At 38.9% G+C, this 26549-nt stretch overlaps 1 protein-coding gene across 1 annotated transcript in view; it reads left to right on the top strand.

The window, feature by feature from the left end:
• UHRF1BP1 (UHRF1 binding protein 1) overlaps positions 1–26549 on the top strand; it is a 61200-nt gene that overhangs the window by 8607 nt on the left and 26044 nt on the right. Inside the window, exons 3-9 of the mRNA XM_014529585.1 lie at positions 11343–11505; positions 11592–11630; positions 12327–12418; positions 21366–21555; positions 21870–22010; positions 22674–22844; positions 23518–23710. Of these exons, the coding sequence (XP_014385071.1) occupies positions 11343–11505; positions 11592–11630; positions 12327–12418; positions 21366–21555; positions 21870–22010; positions 22674–22844; positions 23518–23710 (989 nt within the window). The remainder of the gene's footprint in view (positions 1–11342; positions 11506–11591; positions 11631–12326; positions 12419–21365; positions 21556–21869; positions 22011–22673; positions 22845–23517; positions 23711–26549) is intronic.

Below are 26549 nucleotides of genomic sequence, written 5' to 3'. Positions count from 1 at the left end.
TCATTGATTGGCTGCCTCCTGCATGCCCTCTACTGAGGATTGAGCCTGCAACCTGGGCATGTGCCCCTTGACCAGAATCGAACCTGGGACCCTTCAGTCCACAGGCCGATGCTCTATCCACTGAGCCAAACCGGTTAGGGCTGTCTTTAACCTTTTGCATTTTAATTATGATGTGTCTTGGTGTGGGCCTCTTTGGGTTCATCTTTTTTGGGACTCTCTGTGCTTCCTGGACTTGTATGTTATTTCCTTTTCCAGGTTAGGGAAGTTTTCTGTCATTGTTTTTTCAAATAGTTTTTCAATATTTTGCTTTCTTTCTTTTTTCTCCCAGCACCTCCCTGATGCAAATGTTGGTATGTTTGAAGTTTGTCACAGAGGCTCTTTACATTATCTTTATATTTTTGGATTCTTTTTTTCTTTTTGCTCTTCTTATTGGGTATTTTTTTGCTTCATTATATTCCAAATCACTGTTTTGAATCTCGGCTTCGTCTACTGTGCTGTTGATTCCCTGTAAATTATTCTTCGTTTCAGTTAGTATATCCTTCCTTTCTGACAATCTAGATGAAATGTGCAAAATTATTTGAAAAACATAATTTACAAGACTGACAAAATGAAATAGAATATCTGAGTAGCTCTATATCTATTAACGAAATTGCATTTGTTGTCAAAACCTTTTTCACAAAGAAACCTACAGGCCCAGATAGTTTTATTGGTGATTTCTATAGAACACTTACCCAAGAAATAGTACCTAATTAACACAGGTTATTTTAGGAAATAAAGAAAGGAAACACTTCCAAACTTGTGTTGCTTTTTGTTGTTGTTGTTTATTTGTTTTAATATTTTTATTGATTTCAGAGAGGAAGGGAGAGGGAGAGAGAGATAGAAACATCAATGATGAGAGAGAATCATTGATTGGCTGCCTCCTGCATGCCCTCTACTGAGGATTCAGCCTGCAACCTGGGCATGTGCCCCTTGGCCAGAATTGAACCCGGCAACCTTCAGTCCACAGGCCGACGCTCTATCCACTGAGCCAAACCAGCTAGGGCTTTTTGTTTTTTGTTAATCTTCACCCGAGGATATTTTGCCATTGATTTTTAGGGGTAGTGGAAGAGAAAGGGAAAGACAGAGAGGAATATCGATGTGAGAGAAACACATCGATTGGTTGCCTCCTGCATGAGCCCTGACCAGGGCCCAGGCTGGGGAGGAGGCTGCAACCAAGGTATGTGCCCTTGACCAGAAACGAACCCGGGACCCCTCAGTCCATGGGCTGATGCTCTATCCACTGAGCCAAATCGGGAAGGGCTCCAAACTCGTTTAATAAGTCTATCATAATTCTGGTAACAAAATCCTGACAAAGATGTTATAGGCAACATGAATGAATGTCTATATTGAAAATCTAATGACTTATTTTTTAAAAAGTTATTAGAACTAATAAGTTTAGCAAGGTTGCAGAATATGAGATCAAAATACAAATATCAGTTGTCATAAAGAAAATGAATACCTTTTCGTTCTACTCACCAGATGCTTCCCTCCAACCACATCTCAGATAACATAATTGTTTATATTCAAAATCCTGAAGAATCTACAAAACAACTACTAGAGTGAATAACTGAATTGAATAAGGTTGCAGGATACAAAGTCAATAATATAGAAATACCACTTTTACAGCTATGTTTTAGCAGAACACACTAGAAAAATCAAATTTCCTTTACAAATAGTGTCAAAAGTATAAAATATATAGAAATACATTTAAGAAAATATGTATGCTAAAACTACAAAACATTGCTGGGAGGAGTTAAAGAAGACTTAAATAAATATGTCATATCTTAAATGTATACCATGTTCAAGGATAGGCTTACTGATTTTTGTTAATACTATGTGAATCTCCAAATCCAGTTACAGAGTCAATGCAGTTCCAATCAGAATTTCAGCAGGTGCTGCTTCTTCTTCCTTTTTTTTCTTCTGACAAATTAGCAGCCTGATTTAAAAGTTTATATGAAAATGAAAAGGACCTAGAATGGACAAAATAATCTTGAAAAAATGAGAGGATTTATACTACTTTCAAGACTTAAAATGAAATTACAGTAATATAGTGTGGTAATGGCATAAGGATAAATAGATTAGTAGAACAAAATGGAAAGTTCAGAAACAAGTCACTGTACATAAATTGCACCTCAAAAAGACAAAATCACTTAAAAAACCCAACATTTTAAGCAACAAACAAAAATCCATAAGGAAAAAATATTTTAAAAAATTGATTTTAGAGAGAAAGGGAGGTAGAAGGAGAGAGACCTCAATGTGAGAGATCACCTGCCTTCTGCATGGAATTGAGTTGCAACCTGGACATGTGCCCTGACTGGAAATCGAACCAGCGACCTTTTGGTTCACAGGATGATGCTCAACCAACTGAGCCACACTGGCCAGGGCCATGCAGAAGTTTTTTTTAAATTTTGTATTTTTTATATGTTTTTATTGATTTCAGAGAGGAAGGAAGAGGGAGAGAGAGATAGAAACATCAATGATGAGAGAGAATCATTGATTGGCTGCCTCCTGCACGCCCCACACTTGGGATCGAGCCTGCAACCCAGGCATATGCCCTGACCAAGAATCAAACCGTGACCTTATGGTTCTTAAGTCTATGCTCAACCACTGAGCCATGCCAGCCGAGCAGGATTTGAATGAATGCTGGGTTAAGTCTCATTTCTGCCATTTACTTAGTCCCAGCTTTACCACTGGCTAGCTGTGATTCTTGGGCAAGTCATTTAACTTTACGACCATCTGCAAATTATAAATGTAGACTAAAGAGAAAGACCTTTCCTAGAAATTCTGTGAACCTGCAAATCTAAGAATTCTCACTTCTCAACTTTGTACATTTTCACAATGTCTGAGAGCCTTTCTCTGTTGTCTCTGGCAGATTGCAGTCCTTTGGCAGAAATGAAACCTGATCAAAATCTGTTTTTCCAACTCGATTTCATCTTAGCTTCTGTGCTCTGTAACAGTAACAGATGGCCAAAAAATGTTTTCCCACATACTGGAAGTGGAATAAATAGCAGGTTTCCATTAGCCTTGTCAGCCACCCTTGGACTCAGTGATATAATTCTCAATTAGGAACAGAAATGCTGAATAAAGTTTATGCCAGAGACCTTGGGGTGGTTTCAGATTAGATCTCATATTAGTGGTTTCCCTGGTTGAGCAGATCTCTGCAAAACTCACCCTCAATAGATCACCTTTTTAACCTATTTTTTGTTATTACTATAAAATGCAGACAAATTCAGTTGAAGAATTCTTACTGCCTTTTTTTTTTGAGAAAGTAATAGAGTAATATTCATTTTTTCTGAGTATGAAACTAAATTGCTAAATGAAAAAGCAGTTATATGTTATATCACTATCGCTGCTATGGGAGAAGAGCCCGTGGTGGCAGAGCAGACCTGCATGTGCCATCAGCAATCCTTAGAGTGGACTAAGAGTTCTTGGTGGTTCAGCTTTTGATGATTACTTGCACTCTGTGGTCTCTTGTTAGTTTCTTGGAAGAGACTGGGATAGTTTGCAGGAGTGGTGGTGAATTAGCCTTGGGCATACTTAAGAAAGATTGTATTATCCAATTGGGTTGGAAAAGTTTAGAAAGGTTTTTGATGGAGTTAAACTATAACTTTACCCATCAACGTTTAGACTTACTCTTCTTATACAGGTTAAGCAGTCCATGGTAGGTTGTAAAAAGGGAAAGGATGGCCTCCACCCATTTCTGAGACAGCTTGTAAATCTGTTTTGTGCCAGGTGTGTTTTGGAGGAACACAGTATTAAGAGATGTTAGTAGAAGTAAGGCAATCCAGGGAGCAGACCTGGGTTCATACTCTGCCTCTGCCGCTTCCTGCCCTGTCACCTTGGGCAAATTACTTCACATCTGAACCCCATGTTCTTCCTCTTTAAAATGGGAAAAATGAAGTATAGTGAAGGCTAATGGAAATAATGTATGTTAGTTCCTTAGTTCAATGCTGTGTACAAAGTAAAATGTCATTATCATCAGTAGTCTGGTTCTGCTAGTCCAGGTCAGGGGATGAGGCTTTTCCAAAACCATTTGTGTTTTACAAAGTAAATTGTTTTTAAATGACTCTTAGTTGACCAAAGGACATTGATCTAGCCTAGTCTATAGGATAAAAAGACAAAATTATTTTAAGCTGTGTGTCCATCTCCATACTCAGCAGTGGCCTAGAAAAAAATGTTAAGTCAGCGTTCTTGTATGTCCAGGCAGAGTAAAAATGTCTGGGGAAAAAGTTAAGGGGATTGTGTGAATAGATAGAGATTGAAGCAGGTAATATCTGTAGAGATTCTCTACTCTGATAGTCAAAATTATATAAGAAAAGGAGGTTTATCCTGTCACTTGCCTATTGTTCTATGCCCTACCTGGAAATACAAATGATCACTTTTCATCCAGGGCCTAATCCTCTTTGGGGCGGGAAGACAGGTTTTGTGCCTTTCCTGTTCCTCTGTGTTAGTGCTGTTGATGCGGGCAGTGTGCCAGCCGGCTGCTGAACAGTCCTCCCTGAGCTGACTCTTCAGTCCTGGCTGGCTGGTGTTCACACACATGCCATCATCTTCAAGACAATCAGAGACGTAAGTCCACCTGGTTACTGTCAGAATTGCCCTGAAGAAGTCAGTGTTGTCATTTGCCAATTGACATGGCTACAGAGTTCATAGAACTGCTGGTTACCACCTCTAGGCCTGTTGTTTTCAATTGGTTGGCCCTGCCCTTATAAGATTGATTTTGTCTACTTCATTTATACTTTTATTCCCTGTCTTCTGTTCTCTTGTGACCCATTATTAGTACTAGAGAGACAAGAGATGGAGATCTATTCTTGGAGTCAGAGTGGGATATAATGGGTAGGATTTCTGGGGAACATGAATTCGGTTTTAATCTTGTTCAGATTTCAATTTCTAGAAACCTAGGTTGAAAGGGTAGAAACAAGCATACTGGGAATAGTAGATACTACATTGAGATTGGAAGGTAGATCTGAGTGTGTTGACTCTTGAAGAAAACCTGAGTCCTCAGATAATAATCTAAGCCTCCTAAACCTTTTAAAAAATTATGTTAGTTTCAGTTGTACAACATAATGATTCAATATTTGTATACATTTTGAAATGATCTCCTAAACCTTTTTAAAAAGATAATAATTTAAGCCTTTTTTAAAGGGAGAAGGTAGTGAAATCCAGAAATAACAATGATTACGATTTATTTATTGAGCGCTTAATAAATGCCAGTTATTTAATGTATGTTACCTATGTAGCTCTTTTAATTCCAGCAGCCCTGTGAGGTGGGTTGAACAGTTCGCCTAAAGTCACAGTATTAGTAAGTGACAGAGCCAGATTTTGAGCCCAAGTCTAACTCTAAAGCCTGTGCTCCTAACCACCAAGCCATAATAAGGATAGAAGCTGAAAACTTTGTTCTTGAAGAATGGATTTATGCATCTCTTTTCCCTCTGCAGCCTCTGGCTTTCTCTTCCTTGAAGTATTTTAGTTGGTTAACTGAAACCTCAAATTAAGGCACTCTCAAACTTTGGAGAACAGAAGACATCGCCTTGAGTTGATTAAAAATTCTGATTCCTTACCCAACTTCCCATTGTGATTCTGCATATCCGGGTGTGGCCCAATGATCTGCATGTTAAAATAAACATACCAAAGTGATGCCATCTACAGGATCAGAGGCACATAGTTTGTCACACATTGCCCTAAATACTGGCAAGGTTAAGATGAAATGTAACACAATCTCATACTTTTTAATTCAAGGCTTTGAAAATGACATTTATTTTGTATGGAGATGTAAATAGTTACGTTTTGCATAGAATACAATGTAGAAATTAGATCTGTGACACCTATTGAGTATAATCACTCTGAGAATGTCAGTGGAGCAAGCAGTGTAGCTTATTCTTAGCTATGTGTATGTTTCATTTTATTGGAAGTATGTTCCTCTTTTTTCAGAGAGGAATATACTTGAAAAAGTCCCTATCACTTTCTTTTCTTAAAAATGCCTTTTTATCACCAGGAAAAGCAGCCTGTTTAGTGATTCTTAGACTTTTCTCCTCTCTCCTGTGTATTAAAGGGATCCTTACTTCCATCTTTGACAGTGGCTATTCCTTCCATGTCTCAGCTGTGGTAGGAAGATGGGGTCTTATCAGAATCTGTGGTGAGGACATTAGGAAACATACAGTTTTTACAAACTAATTTTATGTCTTCAAATATTCTTATCTTTAAGACAAATACTTCTGAAGGATGCCTGACCCAATTTCTGAGCGGATGTGGCTTTCCTGAATATTTAACAGTAAAGGAATGGCTGCTAGGAAGAAATAATAATTGTAATATCTTTTTTAAAAAATATGTTTTTATTGATTTTTTTTAGAGAGGAAGGGATGGGGATGGGGCCCAAAAGCCTCTTGGTCCGGAAGGATGTCCGGAATGCCTAATCCTCTTTGGGGCGGGAAGACAGGTTTTGTGCCTTTCCTGTTCCTCTGTGTTAGTGCTGTTGATGCGGGCAGTGTGCCAGCCGGCTGCTGAACAGTCCTCCCTGAGCTGACTCTTCAGTCCTGGCTGGCTGGTGTTCACACACATGCCATCATCTTCAAGACAATCAGAGACGTAAGTCCACCTGGTTACTGTCAGAATTGCCCTGAAGAAGTCAGTGTTGTCATTTGCCAATTGACATGGCTACAGAGTTCATAGAACTGCTGGTTACCACCTCTAGGCCTGTTGTTTTCAATTGGTTGGCCCTGCCCTTATAAGATTGATTTTGTCTACTTCATTTATACTTTTATTCCCTGTCTTCTGTTCTCTTGTGACCCATTATTAGTACTAGAGAGACAAGAGATGGAGATCTATTCTTGGAGTCAGAGTGGGATATAATGGGTAGGATTTCTGGGGAACATGAATTCGGTTTTAATCTTGTTCAGATTTCAATTTCTAGAAACCTAGGTTGAAAGGGTAGAAACAAGCATACTGGGAATAGTAGATACTACATTGAGATTGGAAGGTAGATCTGAGTGTGTTGACTCTTGAAGAAAACCTGAGTCCTCAGATAATAATCTAAGCCTCCTAAACCTTTTAAAAAATTATGTTAGTTTCAGTTGTACAACATAATGATTCAATATTTGTATACATTTTGAAATGATCTCCTAAACCTTTTTAAAAAGATAATAATTTAAGCCTTTTTTAAAGGGAGAAGGTAGTGAAATCCAGAAATAACAATGATTACGATTTATTTATTGAGCGCTTAATAAATGCCAGTTATTTAATGTATGTTACCTATGTAGCTCTTTTAATTCCAGCAGCCCTGTGAGGTGGGTTGAACAGTTCGCCTAAAGTCACAGTATTAGTAAGTGACAGAGCCAGATTTTGAGCCCAAGTCTAACTCTAAAGCCTGTGCTCCTAACCACCAAGCCATAATAAGGATAGAAGCTGAAAACTTTGTTCTTGAAGAATGGATTTATGCATCTCTTTTCCCTCTGCAGCCTCTGGCTTTCTCTTCCTTGAAGTATTTTAGTTGGTTAACTGAAACCTCAAATTAAGGCACTCTCAAACTTTGGAGAACAGAAGACATCGCCTTGAGTTGATTAAAAATTCTGATTCCTTACCCAACTTCCCATTGTGATTCTGCATATCCGGGTGTGGCCCAATGATCTGCATGTTAAAATAAACATACCAAAGTGATGCCATCTACAGGATCAGAGGCACATAGTTTGTCACACATTGCCCTAAATACTGGCAAGGTTAAGATGAAATGTAACACAATCTCATACTTTTTAATTCAAGGCTTTGAAAATGACATTTATTTTGTATGGAGATGTAAATAGTTACGTTTTGCATAGAATACAATGTAGAAATTAGATCTGTGACACCTATTGAGTATAATCACTCTGAGAATGTCAGTGGAGCAAGCAGTGTAGCTTATTCTTAGCTATGTGTATGTTTCATTTTATTGGAAGTATGTTCCTCTTTTTTCAGAGAGGAATATACTTGAAAAAGTCCCTATCACTTTCTTTTCTTAAAAATGCCTTTTTATCACCAGGAAAAGCAGCCTGTTTAGTGATTCTTAGACTTTTCTCCTCTCTCCTGTGTATTAAAGGGATCCTTACTTCCATCTTTGACAGTGGCTATTCCTTCCATGTCTCAGCTGTGGTAGGAAGATGGGGTCTTATCAGAATCTGTGGTGAGGACATTAGGAAACATACAGTTTTTACAAACTAATTTTATGTCTTCAAATATTCTTATCTTTAAGACAAATACTTCTGAAGGATGCCTGACCCAATTTCTGAGCGGATGTGGCTTTCCTGAATATTTAACAGTAAAGGAATGGCTGCTAGGAAGAAATAATAATTGTAATATCTTTTTTAAAAAATATGTTTTTATTGATTTTTTTTAGAGAGGAAGGGATGGGGATGGGGCCCAAAAGCCTCTTGGTCCGGAAGGATGTCCGGAATGACGTCCAGAAGGTCATTCGGCTGTCCGGTTAATTAGCATATTATGCTTTTATTATTATAGATAGTTACCATATAAAAAGGTAAAAAAGAGTAATATAATGAACAGCCATACAGTCACCTCCCAACTCCATTGAGAAATAAGTATTATTCATATAGTTGAAGCTTCCTGTGGACCCCTTCTCTTGTCCCACATATAAACACTTTTCCTAAATTTTTTTTTCATGCTAGTGCATTCCTATGTATCCCTTATTATTATACAGCATTGTTTTGCATGTTTATAAATTTCTAAAAAAATTTTTACTGTCATTTGAAATATTGTTAAAGAGCCTTTGTACATAATACCATTTTGGGCATTGTAGAAAAAAATTGAAGATAAAACTCTTACATGTCATGATCTTATGGTTTAAGGAAAACCAAAAACACTAGAAACACAGCTTAGTAAAAGGAAAGGGTATGTGTTAAAGATAAATTTTTTTTAACATCAGTGATGAGAGAGAATCATTGATTGACTATCTTCTGTACACCCAACACTGGGGATTGAGCCCGCAACCCAGGCATGTGCCCTGCCCAGGAATCCAATCATGACCTGCTGGTTCATAGGTCGATGCTCAACCAGAGCTATGCCAGCTGGGCAGTAAACAATATATATTAATCTAAAGTCAACTATTAGCATCTAATATATGTAAGGGCTAAGTATAGTTACAGTGGAGGGTCAAATACAATTAATTATTGTGTGGAAAATAGTAATTATGAGAGGCAGTAACAGTGAGAAAGAATGACAGGGATGAGACTCATCTAGATAGTTTACCATACAGGAGAGAAGGTTATGCTATGAGGAACTGGCCTTAAATTGATCAGCCAAAGGAGGTGAGAGAAGGGAGCTGGGACTAGTTAGCCAGCAGTGCAGTTAGCTGAAAGGTACAGAACATAGGCCCAGAATTCTGCCAGGTAACCATTTAGATGAGGAGGGATGGCTAAGACTAAGCCCCTGGCTTCAAAGAGCTTAACATCTAATTGCTCAGGGGTGGTTACACATGGGAGAATTGGAGAACATCCTAAGACCCTAATTGTTTTATTTTTTTTTATTGATTTTAGAGAGAAAGGGAGAGGAAGAGAGAGTTAGAAACATCAATGATGAGAGGGAATCATTGATTGGCTGCCTCCTGCACGTTGGACCGAGCCCGCAACCCAGGCATGTGCCCTTGACCAGAATCGAACCTGGGGCCTTTCTGTCCGCAGGCCGATGCTCACCGGCTAGGGCGGCCCTAATTGTTTAATGTGCGTTGCAGCAGTTAGGGAAAGAAAGCCTCAGTGAGCAGTCTTGAGTTGGGCCTTGAATGGCAGATGTTGATGAGGGTCCTCCAGGAAAGGGAGTGGGTGAGAACACATGAGCAAAGACTAGACAGTGAATGTAGACTAGTGGGAAGATTGGCCTGTGTGAATTGTTTATATCCAGGCCACTTGACCTATAGTTTCCCATGGTCTGGATCTTACTGATTCCACACTTAGAGTGCAGTTCAGCAGTTTTCCTCTGTCCTGTATTTTCTGCAAATTAACAACTGGACCCAGTGAGTAGTATGATGAGATTCAGGTTCAATCCCTTTGGCAAGACTATAGGTGGAGGTCATATATTTTGTAACATCAAAGGTATGTGTAAGAGGCTGGGATTCATTTTACCCTAATTAACAAGGTAATAATTAGCCTCTTACAGTTTCATATTTTAACTTCATAGAGCTCCCTCTTCTGTTGTTTCAAGTAGTGTTAAAAAATATGTGCTTATCCTCCCCCCATAGCCCACACCCCTCCCTCTTCTGTTGTTTCAAGTAGTGTTAAAAAATGTGTGCTTATCCCCCCCCCATAGCCCCCCCCCTTTAATTTGGACTGTTTTTTTTTTTTTTTTTTTCATTCGTTATCCTATCTTACTCAATTTGGATTCCTCTCTCAGCAGTTTCTTCTCAGTGCAGAGTCCCTGTCCTGGGACGAAGCCTTGGTTGGTTATATGAGTTTATAGGGCTGGACTACTTCAGCTACTTTGGGCCACACAGTGGACAGAACCCCTCCAGTTTCAATTGCTATTGTCAAGTTGGTCACATTGTCTTACATTTAAGATTTGGTTGGCTTGGGGTTCTTCTGTTCTCTGGTCTGTCAGATGTCTTATTGCTTCCCTCTGTGTAGGTCTGCACAGCTGCTTATAGCACTCATGTCTTGTGGCTGTTGATGTTTTTGCCCTCTTGCTTGTATGGGGGCGGGTGTTATAGGGTGCTTTATCTTCTGGTGTTATTTTTTTAAAATTCTCACCCAAGGACATGTTTGGGGGGGCGGGGGTAGGAGAGAGAGAAAGAGAGAGAGAGAGAAACATTGATTGGTTGCCTTCGTAAGTACCCTGGCCGGGATCGAACCCACAACTTTTCAGTGCATAGGATGATGCTCAACCAACTGAACCACTGCAGTTGGGCTGTCCATGGGCTTTTTGTGTTGCTATCTAGTTGCTGGTTTTGTTGTTGTTGTTTTTTTTTTGTTTGTTTGTGTGTGTGTGTGTGTGTGTGTGTGTGTGTTTGGTTACTCTTCCTGTCCCCTGCCCCCATGCTCTGTCTCTTTTTATGTGGGGATTCAGAAATATCAGAAATAACAAAAGCCTATGTTGCTAGTGTTACAACCATATTGCCAGAATCGCAATTGTAGGCTCTTGAGTAGAAAGATGACACAATCATGAGTAGAATGATAGGCCACACCCAACATCTTCCATGGCATAGAGACAGTGTGGTCATTAGATGTTTATTCTTTAACGTTCTCTTCTCTAAATTCAGAAGTGTTATTGGCTGTAATGCTGTTTAGCATGTTTCCGTGGAAATAATGGGTTCTTATCATTACTCTTTTCAGGTTCACTAAGAATCTTTCCCCAGACAAAATCAATTTGAGCACCCTGAAAGGGGAGGGTCAGCTGACCAATCTGGAGCTGGATGAAGAGGTTCTACAGAATGTGCTGGAGCTGCCTACCTGGTTAGCCATCACTCGGGTCTACTGCAACAAGGCCTCCATTCGGGTGAGAATGGGGGTCTGAGTGCTGTTGCTTTCTTGGGCCAGCAAGCCTGCCTTCCACAGTCCTGAGTCTTTGCTTTTCTCTTTCAGATCCAGTGGACAAAGTTGAAGACGCACCCAATTTGCTTGGTAATGGTTTGTCTTGATTGCAAATAATCCAGGGGGATGGCTGGGGTAGAGTTTTAAGAGATCTGAGAGAAGATAGGGAGGAGTCCTGATAGGCTTTGGGAGCCGTGGGTGCTTTGTCTGGCCTGTGAGCTTCTCTCTGAGACAGAGCTACTATTGTTTGGACAAATTCTGGGACTGATGGGTAGTATAGGAATTAGTGCTGAAACACAAGACCCAGGAGTCCTGAGTTGGTTTTGTTTTTGTAGTTTTTCATAACAGGTTTTGCTGTGCAGGTACTACCTATAGATTTCCCTATTTTCCCTTAGAATCCTAACAGGAAAAATTGGAAGTTTAGTTAATGCTGACTATTGGGTGATTATCAAATGACAGCTCTTTATGAACTGAGTGGTACATATCTTTATCCCAAAGACAAATCCTGAGGGCTGGTAATATCTCTGTAACTTGGATCTATGTTTTTGTTTTCTGCTGTGAGCTAATCCCATGCTTGTTATGGAGTTCTTCTGCTAATGGAAGTGAAAGGGAAGAGATGAGACCTCTCTTTGTATTTCAGTTTGTTTGTTCATTCATTCAACAGATATTGTCTGTCACTGTGAATGTAGCTTTCGGCTAGGCACTGGAGCACAGGGATGAGTAAGACCAATCTGTGCTATGTGGGTTTCTGTGCAGATGCTTAGCTCTTTGTGGCTTTTATTTCAGTGTCTGGATAAGGTGGAGGTGGAGATGAAGACATGTGAGGAGCCGCGGCCTCCCAATGGACAGTCTCCCATTGCCCTTGCTTCAGGACAGAGGTTGGTTGGAAATATCACTGGTCCAGTTCACCTTTTAATTAAAGAATAAAAATTTTAAATTATGGAAAATTCAAACATACACTAAAGTAGAGAGAATAGTGTAATGAAACCCTATGTACCCAAGATCTCACCACAACAATTATTAACATTTGGCCATTTTTTTCACCTTTCTTTTGCCATTTTTTGTGGTGTGTGTGTGTTTATGCTATAGTACTTGAAAGCAAATCCCAGACACCATCTAATTCCACCCGTAAACACTTCTGTATCATGTATCTTTAACAGACAAAGACTGGGGAGAAAAAACAAAAAAGAACCCACAGTACTGTTATCACAGTTAATAGAATTAACAAGAATTCCTTAATATTATTTATATGTATTTCATATTTAATTTTCCTGAATTGTCTCTAAAATATTTTTTACAATACACTGAACAAAGAGCTCTGTATATTATATTTGGGTGATAGGAATTTTAAAACTTTTAAATTCTCATCACCCGGCCCCCCCGGCCCCCCATCAACATACATTTTTTTAATGGATAATGTGCTTTTATTTAATTTACTTAATACTATATTTTTATTGATTTCAGAGTGGAAGGGAGAGGGAGCGAGAGATAGAAACATCAATGATAAGAGAGAATCATTGAGCGCTTGCCTCCTGCACCCCCCACACGGGGGTGGGGGCGGTGGGAGGGTGGAACCCGCAACCTGGGCATGTACCCTGACCGGGAATTAAACTGGCAGTCTTTTGATGCATGGGATAACATTCAACCAACTGAGTCACACTTTTAATATACCATTATTCTTTATAGAAACTGGATTATTTTTATTATCGGCTGCCTCTAGCACGCCCCCCTTTAAAAAGTTAAATTCTTAGGGGATCGAGCCTGCAACCCAGGTATATGCCCCGAACAGGAATTGAACTGTGTCCTCCTGGTTCATAGGTGGATGCTCAACCACTGAACCACACTGGGTATGCTGGATTATTTTTTATTTTTTATTTTTTATTTTTTAAATATATTTTTTATTGATTTTTTACAGAGAGGAAGGGAGAGAGATAGAGAGTTAGAAACATCGATGAGAGAGAAACATCGATCAGCTGCCTCCTGCACATCTCCTACTGGGGATGTGCCCGCAACCCAGGTACATGCCCTTGACTGGAATTGAACCTGGGACCTTTCAGTCCGCAGGCCGATGCTCTATCCACTGAGCCAAACCGGTTTCGGCTGGATTATTTTTTATAAGAAATTTTCCACATTTTATATTTTTGTCTGATTGTATACTCAAAGTGTCATTTAAAATGTTTCTCGTTTAGTCTGGTAGTTAGATTTAAAGGCTTGATTTGATTCAATTTTTTTGGTAAGAATATTTCAGAAATAGTATTGTGTGTTTCCTATTGTAACACATCTGGAGGCGCATAATATCATGTTCCTTTGGTTAAGATTAATTAGTGGATTTAAATGGTGTTGGCCTAATTTGTCCATTATGGTAAGTTCTTTATCTACCTTTCACCTCCTGGTTTAAGGAGAATGGTAGTTGTCTAGATCCTTTATTTTATTGTGAAATGCAAAGTAGGGACTTTATAATTGTTTTCTTTCCATTGCATTTATTAGCTGTGATTTTCTATAAAGAATTTTCTTTCGCCAACTATTTGATTATCCTGAAATACAGTTTGTACAAGAATGTCAGGATAAATGCTGTATTCTTTGCTTTTATCAAATGTAAAAATTATGTATATCTAAAACTAACACAATGGTATATGTAAATTATATATCAATGGAAAAAGAATTATGAGTTGATACCCTAATAATCTCTGAAGAGATTTTTTTGAGGATGGGAAGAGGAAGGCAGAGGTTTATCATTTTAAATCATTTTTATAGCTTTATTATGTTATAATGGACATAAAATAGACTGCACATATATAAAGTATACAATTTGATAAGTTTTGGCATATGCAAAACTTATATGAATCCATCACACTCACACATATTGTTCTTCTTTATACTCCCTCCCTTCTCTTACCCAGCCCTCCTTCTATCCGCAAACATTGCCTTTCTGTTACTGTAGATTAGTTTGCTTTTTCTATAATTGTATATAAATGAAATTATATAGTATGTCTTCAGTATAATTATTTTGAGATTCACACATGTTGTTGAGTGTATCAATAGTTCATTCCTGTTATTGCTGAGTAATATTTCATTGTGTGGTTGTACCACGACTTGTTATCTATTCACTTATTGATGGACATTTTATTTCCAGTTTTTGGCTATTGTGAATAAGGCTGCTGTGAATGTACATGTACATATACAAGTTTTTCTGTGGTTGTGTGCTTTTATTTCTCTTGGGTAAAAATCTAGGACTGTAATGGTTGGGTGGTGTAATAGGTACGAATTTAATTTTTTAAAGAAATTGTCAAACTTTTCCAGAGTGGTTTACTATTTTACATTCTTTTTACATTTTACATGCTTTCACATTGTACATTTTTATATCTTACATTTACATTTACTTTTTAAAATATATTTGTTGTATATCATACTTTTATAGTCATCATTCTTTTTTGGTATTCAGATGTAACCATCATTGACCAGTGAGAACCGTTCAAAAGTACTGCCTGTGTCCTTTGGGTTAAGATTCCAATAATCTTCCTGCTTTTAGACAGAGCAAGATGTTTCAGGCTTCTCTATACATCCTCACCTCAGACCTAGAATCAGACATTTCTCCAAGGAACCCTGATTCCTTTACTGAGATATGTTATTTAGAGACTACAGTCTGGGCAAAATGGTATTCATAGAGTTGTCATTGCTTTAAAGCCTTTTTAGTGTTCAGTTCTAGGGAAAAGGTATTTTTAAGAGAGAGAAAAATAGCCCTGACCCATGTGGCTCAGTTAGTTGGGCATCGTCCTGTGTGCCACGCCTCCGACCTTTTCTCTTCCCCCTGCTATCCTGACACTATCATATAAATCCGCCTGGTTGTGTTTTTTCTTTTTTTCTAGGAAAAAAAATAAAGCAAAAACAAAACAAATGAACAGAAACCACAAGTAAGAATGTAAAAAAACAAACAAATAAACCCAAAAGGTTGCTGGGTTTGATTCTCAGTCTAGGGCACATGCCTGGGTTACAGGCTTGATCTCTGGTAGGGGGCGTGCAGGGGGCAGCGGATCGTCAATGTTTCTCTCTCTGTGTCCCTCTTCCTTCTTCTCTCTCTAAAAATCAATAAAATATTTTAAAAATTAAAAAAAAGAGAAAAATAAATCATGACAATATCCTGATATTTCTCAATTCTAATAAAAAAGGATTTTGAGTTAATTTTTATTTTATTTTGTTTCTTTTTCTTTTAAAAAAATATATTTTTATTGATTTCAGCAAGGAAAGGAGAGGGAGAGAGAGATAGAAACATCAATGATAAGAGAGAATCATTGGTTGGCTGCCTCCTGCATGGCCCCTACTGGGGATTGAGCCCACAACCCGGGCATGTGCCCTTGACCAGAATTGAACCTGGGACCCTTCAGTTCACAGGCACATGCTCTATCCACTGAGCCAAATTGGCTAGGGCTGTTTATTTTTCAATTACAGTAGACATTCAATATTATATTAGTTTTAGGTATAAAGCATAGTGGTTAGACATTTATATAACTTACAAAGTGACCCTCCCTGATAAGTCTAGTACCCATCTGGCAACATACATAGTTATTTCAATATTATTGACTATATTTGAGTTAACTTTTTTAGATTTAATATTTATATTTTTTACTCATATGCTGAATCTTGATTCCTAACAACAATATAGTAATAAATTATTTACTTTTTGATAGTTAAAAAAAATAAAACCAATATTATAATTATCAATAAGATTACTGATTGCAGTAGATTTCTATGTGTATATATGTGTTTTAACCTCATGATATGTCCCATTAGGGATGTATGGTCAAAAGAGGGTGTTTAAAAGTCACTTGAACTTATTCTTCACATGGATTTGTACTAATTTGACATACAGAGGGGTTGTTTCAGGTGTTTTTTTTGTGTTGTTTTTTTAAAAAAACATTTTTATTGATTTTAGAGAGGAAGGGAGAGTGAGAGAGATAGAAACATCAATGATGAGAATCATTGATCAGCTACCTCCTACACGCCCCCTCCTGGAGATTGAGCCTGCAATCCTGGCATATGCCTTTAACCAGAATCAAACCTGGGACCTTTCAGTTCACAGGCCAACAACGCTCTTTCCACTGAGCCAAGCCAGCTTGTTTCAGTTTTTTAAAAAAGCAGTTTAAACAGCAGTTTTAGGTTCACAGTTACATTAAGAGGAAGGTTAGGAGATTTCCCACATACCCCAGCTCCCACAATGTGCATAGCTTCCCCCTAATGCCAACATCCTCCACCAGGGTGATACATTTGTTCCAAGTGTTGAACCTACATTAACACATCATAATTACCCAAAGCCCACAGTTTACATTAAAGTTCACTTCTGTGGGTACATTTATGTTTTTGAACAAATGTATATTGACTTTTATTAATCATTATAGTATCATACAGTGTATTTTTACTGCCCTAAAAATCCTCTGTACTCCACCTATTTATCCTTTACCTCAACCTCAACCCCTAGCAATCACTGGTCTTTTCACTGTCTCTAGTTTTTCCTTTTTTTTTCTCTTTTAAAATCTATTTTTATTGATTTCAGAGAGAAAGAGAGAAGGAGAGATAGAAACCTCAGTGATGAGAGAGAATCATTGATTGGCTGCCTTCTGCACGCCCCACACTGGGGATCAAGCCCGCAACTTGGGCATGTGCTCTGACCATGAATCGAACCGTGACCTTCTGGTTTATAGGTTGATGCTCAACCACTGAGCCATACTGGCTGGGCTCTAGTTTTTTCTTTTTCAGAATATCATATAGTTGAAATCATATAGTATGGTTTTATTTTTTTAGATTGGCTTCTTTCACTTAGTTATATGCATTTACAGTTCCTGTATGTCTTTTTATTTCTCTCTTGCTCATTTATTTTTAACACTGAAATATATTTCATTGTCTGGGTGTACCACAGTTTATCCATTTACCTACTGAAGGACACCTTGGTAGCTTTCAAATTTTGGAAATTATGAATAAAGGTGCTATAATTGTCCATGTGCAAGTTTTTTTGTGTGGACATAAGTTTTCATCTCCTGTGCTAGAATGTACTGATAAGAGTATGCTTAGTTTTGGAATAAACCGGCAAACTGTCTTCCATAGTGGCTGTATCATTTTTGCATTCCCACCAACAATCAATGAGAGTTCCTGCTGCTGCATATCCTTGCTAGCATTTGGTCTTATCAGTGTTCTGGATTTTGGCCATTCTGGTAGGTGTGTAGTGGAGTCTCATTGTTGCTTTAATTTATATTTCCCTGAAGACAAGATGTGGAGCATCTTTTCGTATGCCCATTTGCCATTGGTGTACCTTTGGTGAGGTATCTAATAAGACCTTTGGCCTATCTTCTAATTGGGTTGTTTTCTTATTGTTGCGTTTTAAGAGTTCTTTGTATATTTTGGGTAACAGTCTTTTATCAGATATGTCTTTTGCAAGTCTATGACTTGTCTTCTCATTCTCTTGATAACTGTCTTTTGGAGAGCATAAGTTTTTTAAATAAAGTCCATCTTATTCATTATTTCTTTCATGGATTGTATCTTTGGTGTTGTATCTAAAAAGGCCAAGATCACCATACCCAAGATCACATCTACATTTTCTCCTATGTTATCCTCCAGAAGTTTTATATTAGTTTTTTAAAATTTATTTTTTATTTATTTATTTTTTTAAAATATATTTTATTGATTTTTCACAGGGAGGAAGGGAGAGGGATAGAGAGTTAGAAACATTGATCAGCTGCCTCCTGCACACCTTCTACTGGGGATGTGCCTGCAGCCAAGGTACATGCCCTTGACCGGAATCAAACCTGGGACCTTTCAGTCAGGAGGCCTACGCTCTATCCACTGAGCCAAACCGGTTAGGGCTAAATTTATTTTTTAACTATATAAAATTAAATAGCTCCAAAGTTAAAATTATTTTTAACCAAGTCAAATTACATGGTTCCAAAGTTAAAACTATAAAACAAGGTATGTTATATGTATATATATTTTTGTTGTCCCCACCTCCTTTCTTATACAGAATATAGCATACCATCAACACTTTGCACAGGGTTTTTTTTCTTTTTAAAGTATATCCTGTAGACCACTCCATAGACGTTTATAGAGAAATATTCCTTGTTTCTTTTTGCACCTGCAGAATACATTACTTTTATGTAATATTTTACACAATATTTTAGTAACATTTTATAGAGGCATCATAGTTATATAGCCAGTTCTCTATTGATAGATATTTGAATTATTTCCAGGTTCTTTGCTGTTAGAAATAGTACAGCAATAAATGACCTTTTTCATAAGTCAGTTAGTATTTTGCCAGCATATTTTTGAAAACAGCTTTATTGAGATATAATTCACATATCATAGAATTCATCCATTTAAAGTGTACAGTTCAATGGCTTTCAGTATATACACCAAACTTAGTTTTTTTGGTAAGGTTGTGCAACCATCACCACAATCAATTTTAGGACATGTTTATCACCCAAAAAGAAACCCCATACCGATTAGCAGTAACTCCTAATTTTCTTCCGACTTAGCGTTAGGCAACCATTATTCTATTTTCTGTCTATTCTGGTTATTTCATGTAAGTCATATACTACCAGATATCTGGTCTTTTGTGATTGGCTTCTTTCATTTAATATAATGTTTTCGAGGTTCAGCTATGCTGTAGCATGCATTAGTACTTTATTCCTTTTTATGGCTGAGTAATATACTATTGTATGGATATACCACATTTTATTTATGTATTCATCATTTGATGGACATTTGGGTTATTTCTACTTTTTTGCTAGTATTTTGGGATAGATTCCTAGAAGTGGTACTGTTGGGTCAAAGAGAAAATGCATGTATAATTTTGATAGACATTGCTAAATTTTCCTTTATAATGATTTTATGATTTTATGTTTCCACCAGCAGTGTGTAAGACATCTTGTTTTTTCCAGAGGCTTGCCAATAGAGATTATCATTAAAACTGTAGGAATTTTGCCTAAACTAATAGATGACACATGGTATTTCAGATATTTCAGTATAGTTCTTTTGGTAAGTTGTATTGAAGGGTGTAACATATCGAAGTGAACAAATCATAAGTGTACCTGGTATAGCTCAGTGATTCTTTACAAAGTTAACACATTAAGAAACAGACCACTTGCAGTATCCCAGAAGCCTTCTGTGTCTTTTTAGTCATACCCACCCCCAAGGATAACATTTATCTTGATATTTAACGCCATGTGTTAGTTTTCTCTATATTATTTATTATTATTATTTTTTATTTTTTGTGCCCGCAACCAAGGTACATGCCCTTGACCAGAATCGAACCTGGGACCCTTGAGTCCAAAGGCCGACGCTCTATCCATTGAGCCAAACCGGTTAGGGCATTTATTATTATTTTAAATCCTCATCCAAGGATTGAATTTATTGAATTTCAAGAGTGAGAAGAAGGGAGAGAGAGAGAGAGAGAGAGAGACAGATATCTGGCCTCTTAATAAGCCCCGACCAGGATCAAACACCCAACCTAGGTATGTGCCCTGACCAGGAATCGAACCCACAACCCTTTTTGGTGTACAGGACAACACTCTAACAAACTGAACCACCCAGCCAGGGCCAGATTTTTTTCAATAAATATGTATAGTACTGTAAAAGTGTTTTCTCTTCATATGATTTTCTTGATATTTTCTTTTCTTTAACTTACTTTATTGCAAGAATACTGTATATAATACATATAGCATACAAAATGTGTTAATCAACTGTTCATGTTACTGGTAAGGTTTCCAGTCAACAGTAGGCTCTTAGTAGTTAAGTTTTGGGGGGAATTGAAAGTTAAACATGGATTTTCGATTGCATGGGAGAGTCAGTGTCCCTAACCCCAGCATTGTTCAAGGGTCAACTACATATGTTTGTTTTAATTTATAACTTCCAGACTTTCTTTTTATCTCTTGTAATGAGAATTGATTTCACCTACATATCAGAATGTCTTTGTTTTCCACATCCAGAAGTACTTTAAGATGACCTTCATTCCTCTACTTGCCATTTCTGGCCTCTCACTGTGGAAGTACAGCTATGGTCTTTGGGATATATTTGATAGGGTAAAGGTTGGGCTGTTCTTCTTCTTTTTTTAATTATCACCTGAGGATATTTTTTCTTTGAGAGGTAGAGGGAGAGAGAGAGAGAGAGAGAGAGAGAGAGAGAGAGAGAGGTGAGAGAGCCACATCGACTGGTTGCCTCCTGCATGTGCCCCGATAAGGGACAAGGAGCAAACCTGCAACCCAGGTACATGCTCTTGACCAGGAATTGAACCCAAAACCCTTTGGTGTGCGAGCCAATGCTCTAACCACTGAGAACACCGACCAGGACAAGGTGGGACCGTTCTTGATTAGATTCCCAAGTATTATACCTCTCGCTCACCTAGCTGTATTTCTTTCCTTTTTCCACTACCTTTGTAGAGTATGCTATGTCTTTGAAGGTTTTATAGAAACCTAGTGTTACTTTTATGTAGCTGTGCCTCCTCTCCCAGAAAATACTCAAATCCTTATTTCAGGTAATTTCTGAACTGTAAAAAGATTTTTCAATTTATTCTTTGTAAGAGGAAGGAGATTGTTTCCAAGTAAACTCTTTTTCTTTTATTTCATTTAAAAAAATCCCATCAAAAAGAATACTGTATCATCATAAATTTTATTAGAAATTTAAAAAATACAAGAAAGTAGAAATGGGAAGAAAGAAATAGAGAAAAAAAATTATCCATAGTTCTATCACCCAAAGGTGGGCATTGTTAACAGTCCTGCCTGATGTCATACAGTGTGTGTATGGTTTCACAGGGTTCTGAACATTGGTCTGCCTCATTTGTTGCAGTGAGTATGGCTTTGCTGAGAAGGTGGTGGAGGGGATGTTCATCGTCGTCAATTCCATCACCATCAAGATTCACGCCAAGGCCTTCCACGCTTCTTTTGAATTGTGGCAGCTCCAGGGCTATAGTGTGAACCCCAATTGGCAGCAGAGTGACCTGCGTCTCACCCGCATCACCGACCCCCGCCGAGGAGAGGTGACAGCCCTAGCATTGCAAGAGGAGAGAATGGGGGGATTTAAAGTAGGACTGATTCTTAAAGGATAGTGTTCCTGCTTTGGGAATTTCCTCAAATGATCCCCTATTCCTGGGAACGTAGGATCCCTCTGTCCAGTGTTATTGCTATATCCTTTCCTCAATTATGGATCTCTGACCCACTGCCTTCTATTGGTAGCACCCCAACTGAGAATGGTGGGAGTCTCTGCCTTGCCAGTCTTTTTCCCTTGCACTTCCTGCCTTTTGGTTAATTTCATCCACAGAATTAAGGGATTTTACTCTCTCTCTCCTTCCAGGTTTTAACATTTAAGGAAATAACTTGGCAAACCCTTCGGATTGAGGCAGATGCTACAGACAATGGTGATCAGGACCTGGTCACCACCCCACTGAGGCTTATTACCAACCAAGGCAGGATCCAAATAGCCCTCAAGAGAAGAGTGAGTCTGTTCTCTGTCCTCACGAAAACTGCCATCTTCCATTCTCCTAGACAACCTGGGAGTTGGTACACCCTCTTTTCTTTCTTTTTTTCCTTCTTTTTAAAAAATATATTTTTATTGAGTTCAGAGAGGAAAGGAGAGGGAGAGAGAGATAAAAACATCAATGATGAGAGAGAATCCTTGATCGGCTGCCTTCTGCATGTCACACACTGGGGATCGAGCCTGCAACCTGGGCATGTGCCCTGACTGGGAATTGAACCGCGACTTCCTGATTCATAGGTCGAAGCTCAACCACTGAGCTACACCGGCCAGGCTACCCTCTTTTCTTGATGTTATTGGCCTCTGAAAAGAAAGTTGAAAGGGCAGGGCCTACAATTCAGTGTTGCCATAGTATCCGCTAATAAGAGAACATTTCCATCTCCCTGTCATCTTAATTTTGAAAACCACAATTTTTACACATTTATAGGGACACTGACATAGGTACCTTGCAGTTGTCTGTTGCTGCTTTAGTACTTTCAAGAAATTGATTCCACAAAGTGCTTGATACTTTCACGTGAATCTTGGGAATTGAAAAGCCATTTCTGAAATTGATTGGGCGATAGTCACTTTTAGGATTTGGAATGATGCAAGATGTTGAATCTGTGTTCTGTGTGGCCACTTCAGACCAAAGATTGCAATGTGGTAGCCTCCAAGCTGATGTTCCTGTTGGATGACCTGCTCTGGGTGCTGACTGACTCGCAGCTCAAGGCTATGATGAAGTATGCAGAGTCACTGAGTGAGGCCATGGAGAAGTCAGCCCAGCAGAGAAAGAGCCTGGCCCCTGAACCTGTACAGGTTAGAGGCAAAACAGATACCCTTGGTGGGGCTGGGGAAATGGTAGGCCCTACCTGTTCATACCAACATAGGTGGAGTCTAGACTGCATTGGGCTTATTTGGGAGATTTGTCACTTCTGGGTGTGCATAGGCTTCGCCTTGGCCTCTGGTTTATTAATTTATTCTGTCCACACCTCTGGTGTGTTAGGTGCCCAGTGCTCACCAATGGAGAGGAAAAGTAGAATAAGCCTCTTGTCCCTGTCCTTGGAGCTCTCACTGTTTTGAAATATGGACACCAGCAAGTTATTGGACTGTGACATGCTGAGTGTGTAACAGAGAGAAACACTGTGCTGAGAGCACAAAGACAGGCATCTATCGGGGCTGAAAGGGTGTTTAGGGAAGATTTCTGAGGAGGTGTTTTAGCATCAGTCAGCTCAGTCCTGGGGAGTGAAAGCTTGGAGAGCAATTCAGACCTCAGAACAGTACTCTGACAGTTACTAGACTAATTATAATTAGGCTTTTGGGAATTTGGGTAATTTCGGTGAGACAGACCTGAGTTACCAGGTGAACAGTTACGAGAGGGAAGGGCATCTTGCTGATGGTGCTTTTCCTCAGGCTGGACTAAAGCTTAAAAAAGCCTGCAGAGGAGTCTCTCAGGGTTTGGACTTCTTGTTTTTCTCTCTGTCGCATGTAGATCACCCCACCTGCTCCCAGTGCCCAGCATTCCTGGGCCCAGGCATTTGGTGGCAGCCAGGGCAGCAGCAGCAACAGCAGCAGCCGGCTCAGCCAGTACTTTGAGAACTTTGATGTGAAAGAGTCCTCCTACCACCTGCTCATCTCCCGCCTGGACCTGCACATTTGTGATGATAGCCAGTCCCGAGAGCCAGGTACCCCGTGTGGCCTGAGCCTGGGCAAGCTTGGGGAGGAAGGCTCTCTGTGGAGTGCTTTGGTTGTCTTTCCCTATCACAGGCGTTCCTTGAGCCTCAGCTTTGCTGTGGTAGCTCTTTCTGCGTAAGCGGTGCTCTTCAGCCTGCAATACCTGACTGATACAACACAGGTGCCAGGCTCTCTCCAGACCTCACTTGAATCAGAATCTTCAGGGGCACAGCCCTAGCTGTACGGACTTTATTCATCTCCAAAAGCTCCTTGGGCAGTGCTGACCACTGATGTAAGCGGTGGGAAAGAAAATGTAACTGTAGGAAACCTCAGAATTTTCAGATTTTTAAATCAGTTTAAATAATTATTATGTGTAAATGTGCTCTTCCCAAGCAGAGAGGTTATGCTGTGTTCTTGTCTTGCTTTTATGTTCATTACCGCAATTGATATTACATACACATACAAGTTTATTCAGAATGAAAAAGTAATTGACTCGTTTCTTCATGAGCCTTGGGGAACTCACTTGAACTGCTTGCTTAACTTCTTTGAGTATCTTCATTTGTGAACTTGAGTTAAATTACATCTTTTTTACCTAACAGGTTGTTGTCATGCTCAAATGAGATACATGTTGAATTTCAAGGACCTTGGTTGTAGGCAGATATTAAGTATTATTATTTTGATGCCCGTTTCTTCAATACTCTGTGTTTTTCCTCTATATTTCCCTTTATCACCAGTTCTTGGTTTTACATGCTCTCATATGGTAGATGTGTCTCTTGCTGCCTTATCTTCTCTGAAGGTTATATCTGTCCACCCCCCTTTTTTTAGAGATAGAGAGGGGAAAGGAGATGGAGAGAGAAGAGAGAGAAATATTGATGTGAGAGAGAAACATTGATCTATTGCCTCCCTCCTGTGTGCACCCCAACTGGGGATTGAACCCGCAACCTCTGGGTATAAGCCCTAGCTGGGAATTGAACCCATGATCCTTTGGTCCCATGGGTTGACAATCCAACCAAGACACACCAGCCAGGACTATGTTTGCCTTTTAATGAAATCTACACTAACTTTCCTTGGGGAACCTACCCTTTTTTCTTTTTTTAAAATATATTTTTATTGATTTCAGAGAGGAAGGGAGAGGAAGAGAGAAAAAGAAACATCAATGATGAGAATCATTGATCAGCTGCCTCCTGCACGCCCACACTGGGGATCAAGCCCACAACCCAAGCATATGCCCTGATCAGGAATAAAACCGTGACCTCCTGGCTCATAGGTTGACACTCAACCACTGAGCCACACTGGCCGGGCTTTCCTATTCTTTTCTTCCCGAGGCACCAAGCAGCACTGCCTCTCTTGCTTGACTATTCCTTGATCTTGAGGTGACTTCAGTCCCCCTCCACTCCCACTCAGAGAGCTGAGAGGAATAGCACAGTGACAGCATAAAGACTGGTTTTGCCACCACAGAAAATAAACTATTGCTCAATGGTTTGCCATTCCTTCATTTTGGAAGTTCTGTTTTAAAACAATTATTATTTTACTAGAGGCTTGATGCACAAAATTTGTGCAAGAGTAGGCCTTCCTTCCCCCAGCTGCCATCACCAACTTCCCTCTGGCACCTGGGACCCGGGCTACCCTCGCAGCCCCTGCTTTGTCTGGAAGAACGTCTGGTCTAATTAGCATATTATGCTTTTATTATTGTAGATTTGGTTATTTCTTCCAAGTGTTACTATAAAGGCTTGAATTGTTGTTGTTGTTTTGCTTTTAATCCTTTCAGAAGCCTTTTTATGAGTTCATTAGTGAGAATTTCATCCTCTTGCTCGATGAGGACTGTTCTCTCACGTGACAGGGCCCTGTAATCCACACTATTACGTGAATGACTGTGGCCTTTCCTGCAGCCCCCATGTATGTATTAAGCTAAATTAATCTACTTAGTGGAATTTATGGAAGTTTTGGGTGAGATATTTTCAAATGAGGTATAACTTCCTCAGTGTGGTGTGCTAGTGTAATGTTAAGGAGCAAGGACAGGAAGAGCTCTTGTTACTGTGACTCTTGGATTTAGGGAGAAAGGGGAAGGGAGAACTGGTGTAGAAAGGGGCTTTAACATTTTCTTGAGTTGTTCTGTCCATATGACTATTGGACACTTGAAATGTTGGCTGACCCAAATTGAGATGTGTTGAAAGTATAATATACACATGGGATTTTGAAGGCATAGTACAAAAATACAGTGTAGAATACTTTGATAATTATTTTCATATTGATTACATGTTGAAATGATAATATTTTGGGTATATTGATTTAAATAATATGTATTAAAATTTCACTTTTTAAAAAACTTCTTTTTTATGTGGTTACTAGAATATTCAAACTTACTTGTGTCTCACATTGTATTTCTGTTGGATAGCATTGCGTTATAACTGTCCAATATGGTAGCCACTGGCCATATGTGGTTATTTAAATTAAAATTAAATTAAAATTAAATAAAATTAAATTAATTCCTCATTTGCACCAGCCACATTTCAGGTACTCAACATAATCCATAGACTATAGAAGATGCCCATCATCACAGAAAGTTCTTTTGGAAGGTGCTGCTGTAGAGACTCCTTGAAGGTTCCATTTACCTTTTTTTTCATTAAGAGACACTATAGCCTGGGTGTTGGGCTCCCCGACTAACATGCTCATGTAGCCCTTGGTATTAGAGGTGAAATTATTGGAAACTGGGTGGGTCGTTGGGAACAGTTTGGCCTGAGTTAGGGCATCTCTTCTCTCTCTTTCTTCCTCTCTCTCTCTCTCTCTCTCTCTCTCTCTCTCTGTCTCTCTCTCTTTTAATCCTCGCCCAAGGATATGTTTATTCTTTTT

The sequence above is a fragment of the Myotis brandtii genome, unplaced genomic scaffold (assembly GCF_000412655.1).
Source record: "Myotis brandtii unplaced genomic scaffold, ASM41265v1 scaffold687, whole genome shotgun sequence".
NCBI lineage: Eukaryota > Metazoa > Chordata > Mammalia > Chiroptera > Vespertilionidae > Myotis > Myotis brandtii.
Note: the sequence above shows the minus strand (reverse complement) of the source record. Positions and strands in the feature narration are given on the sequence as shown.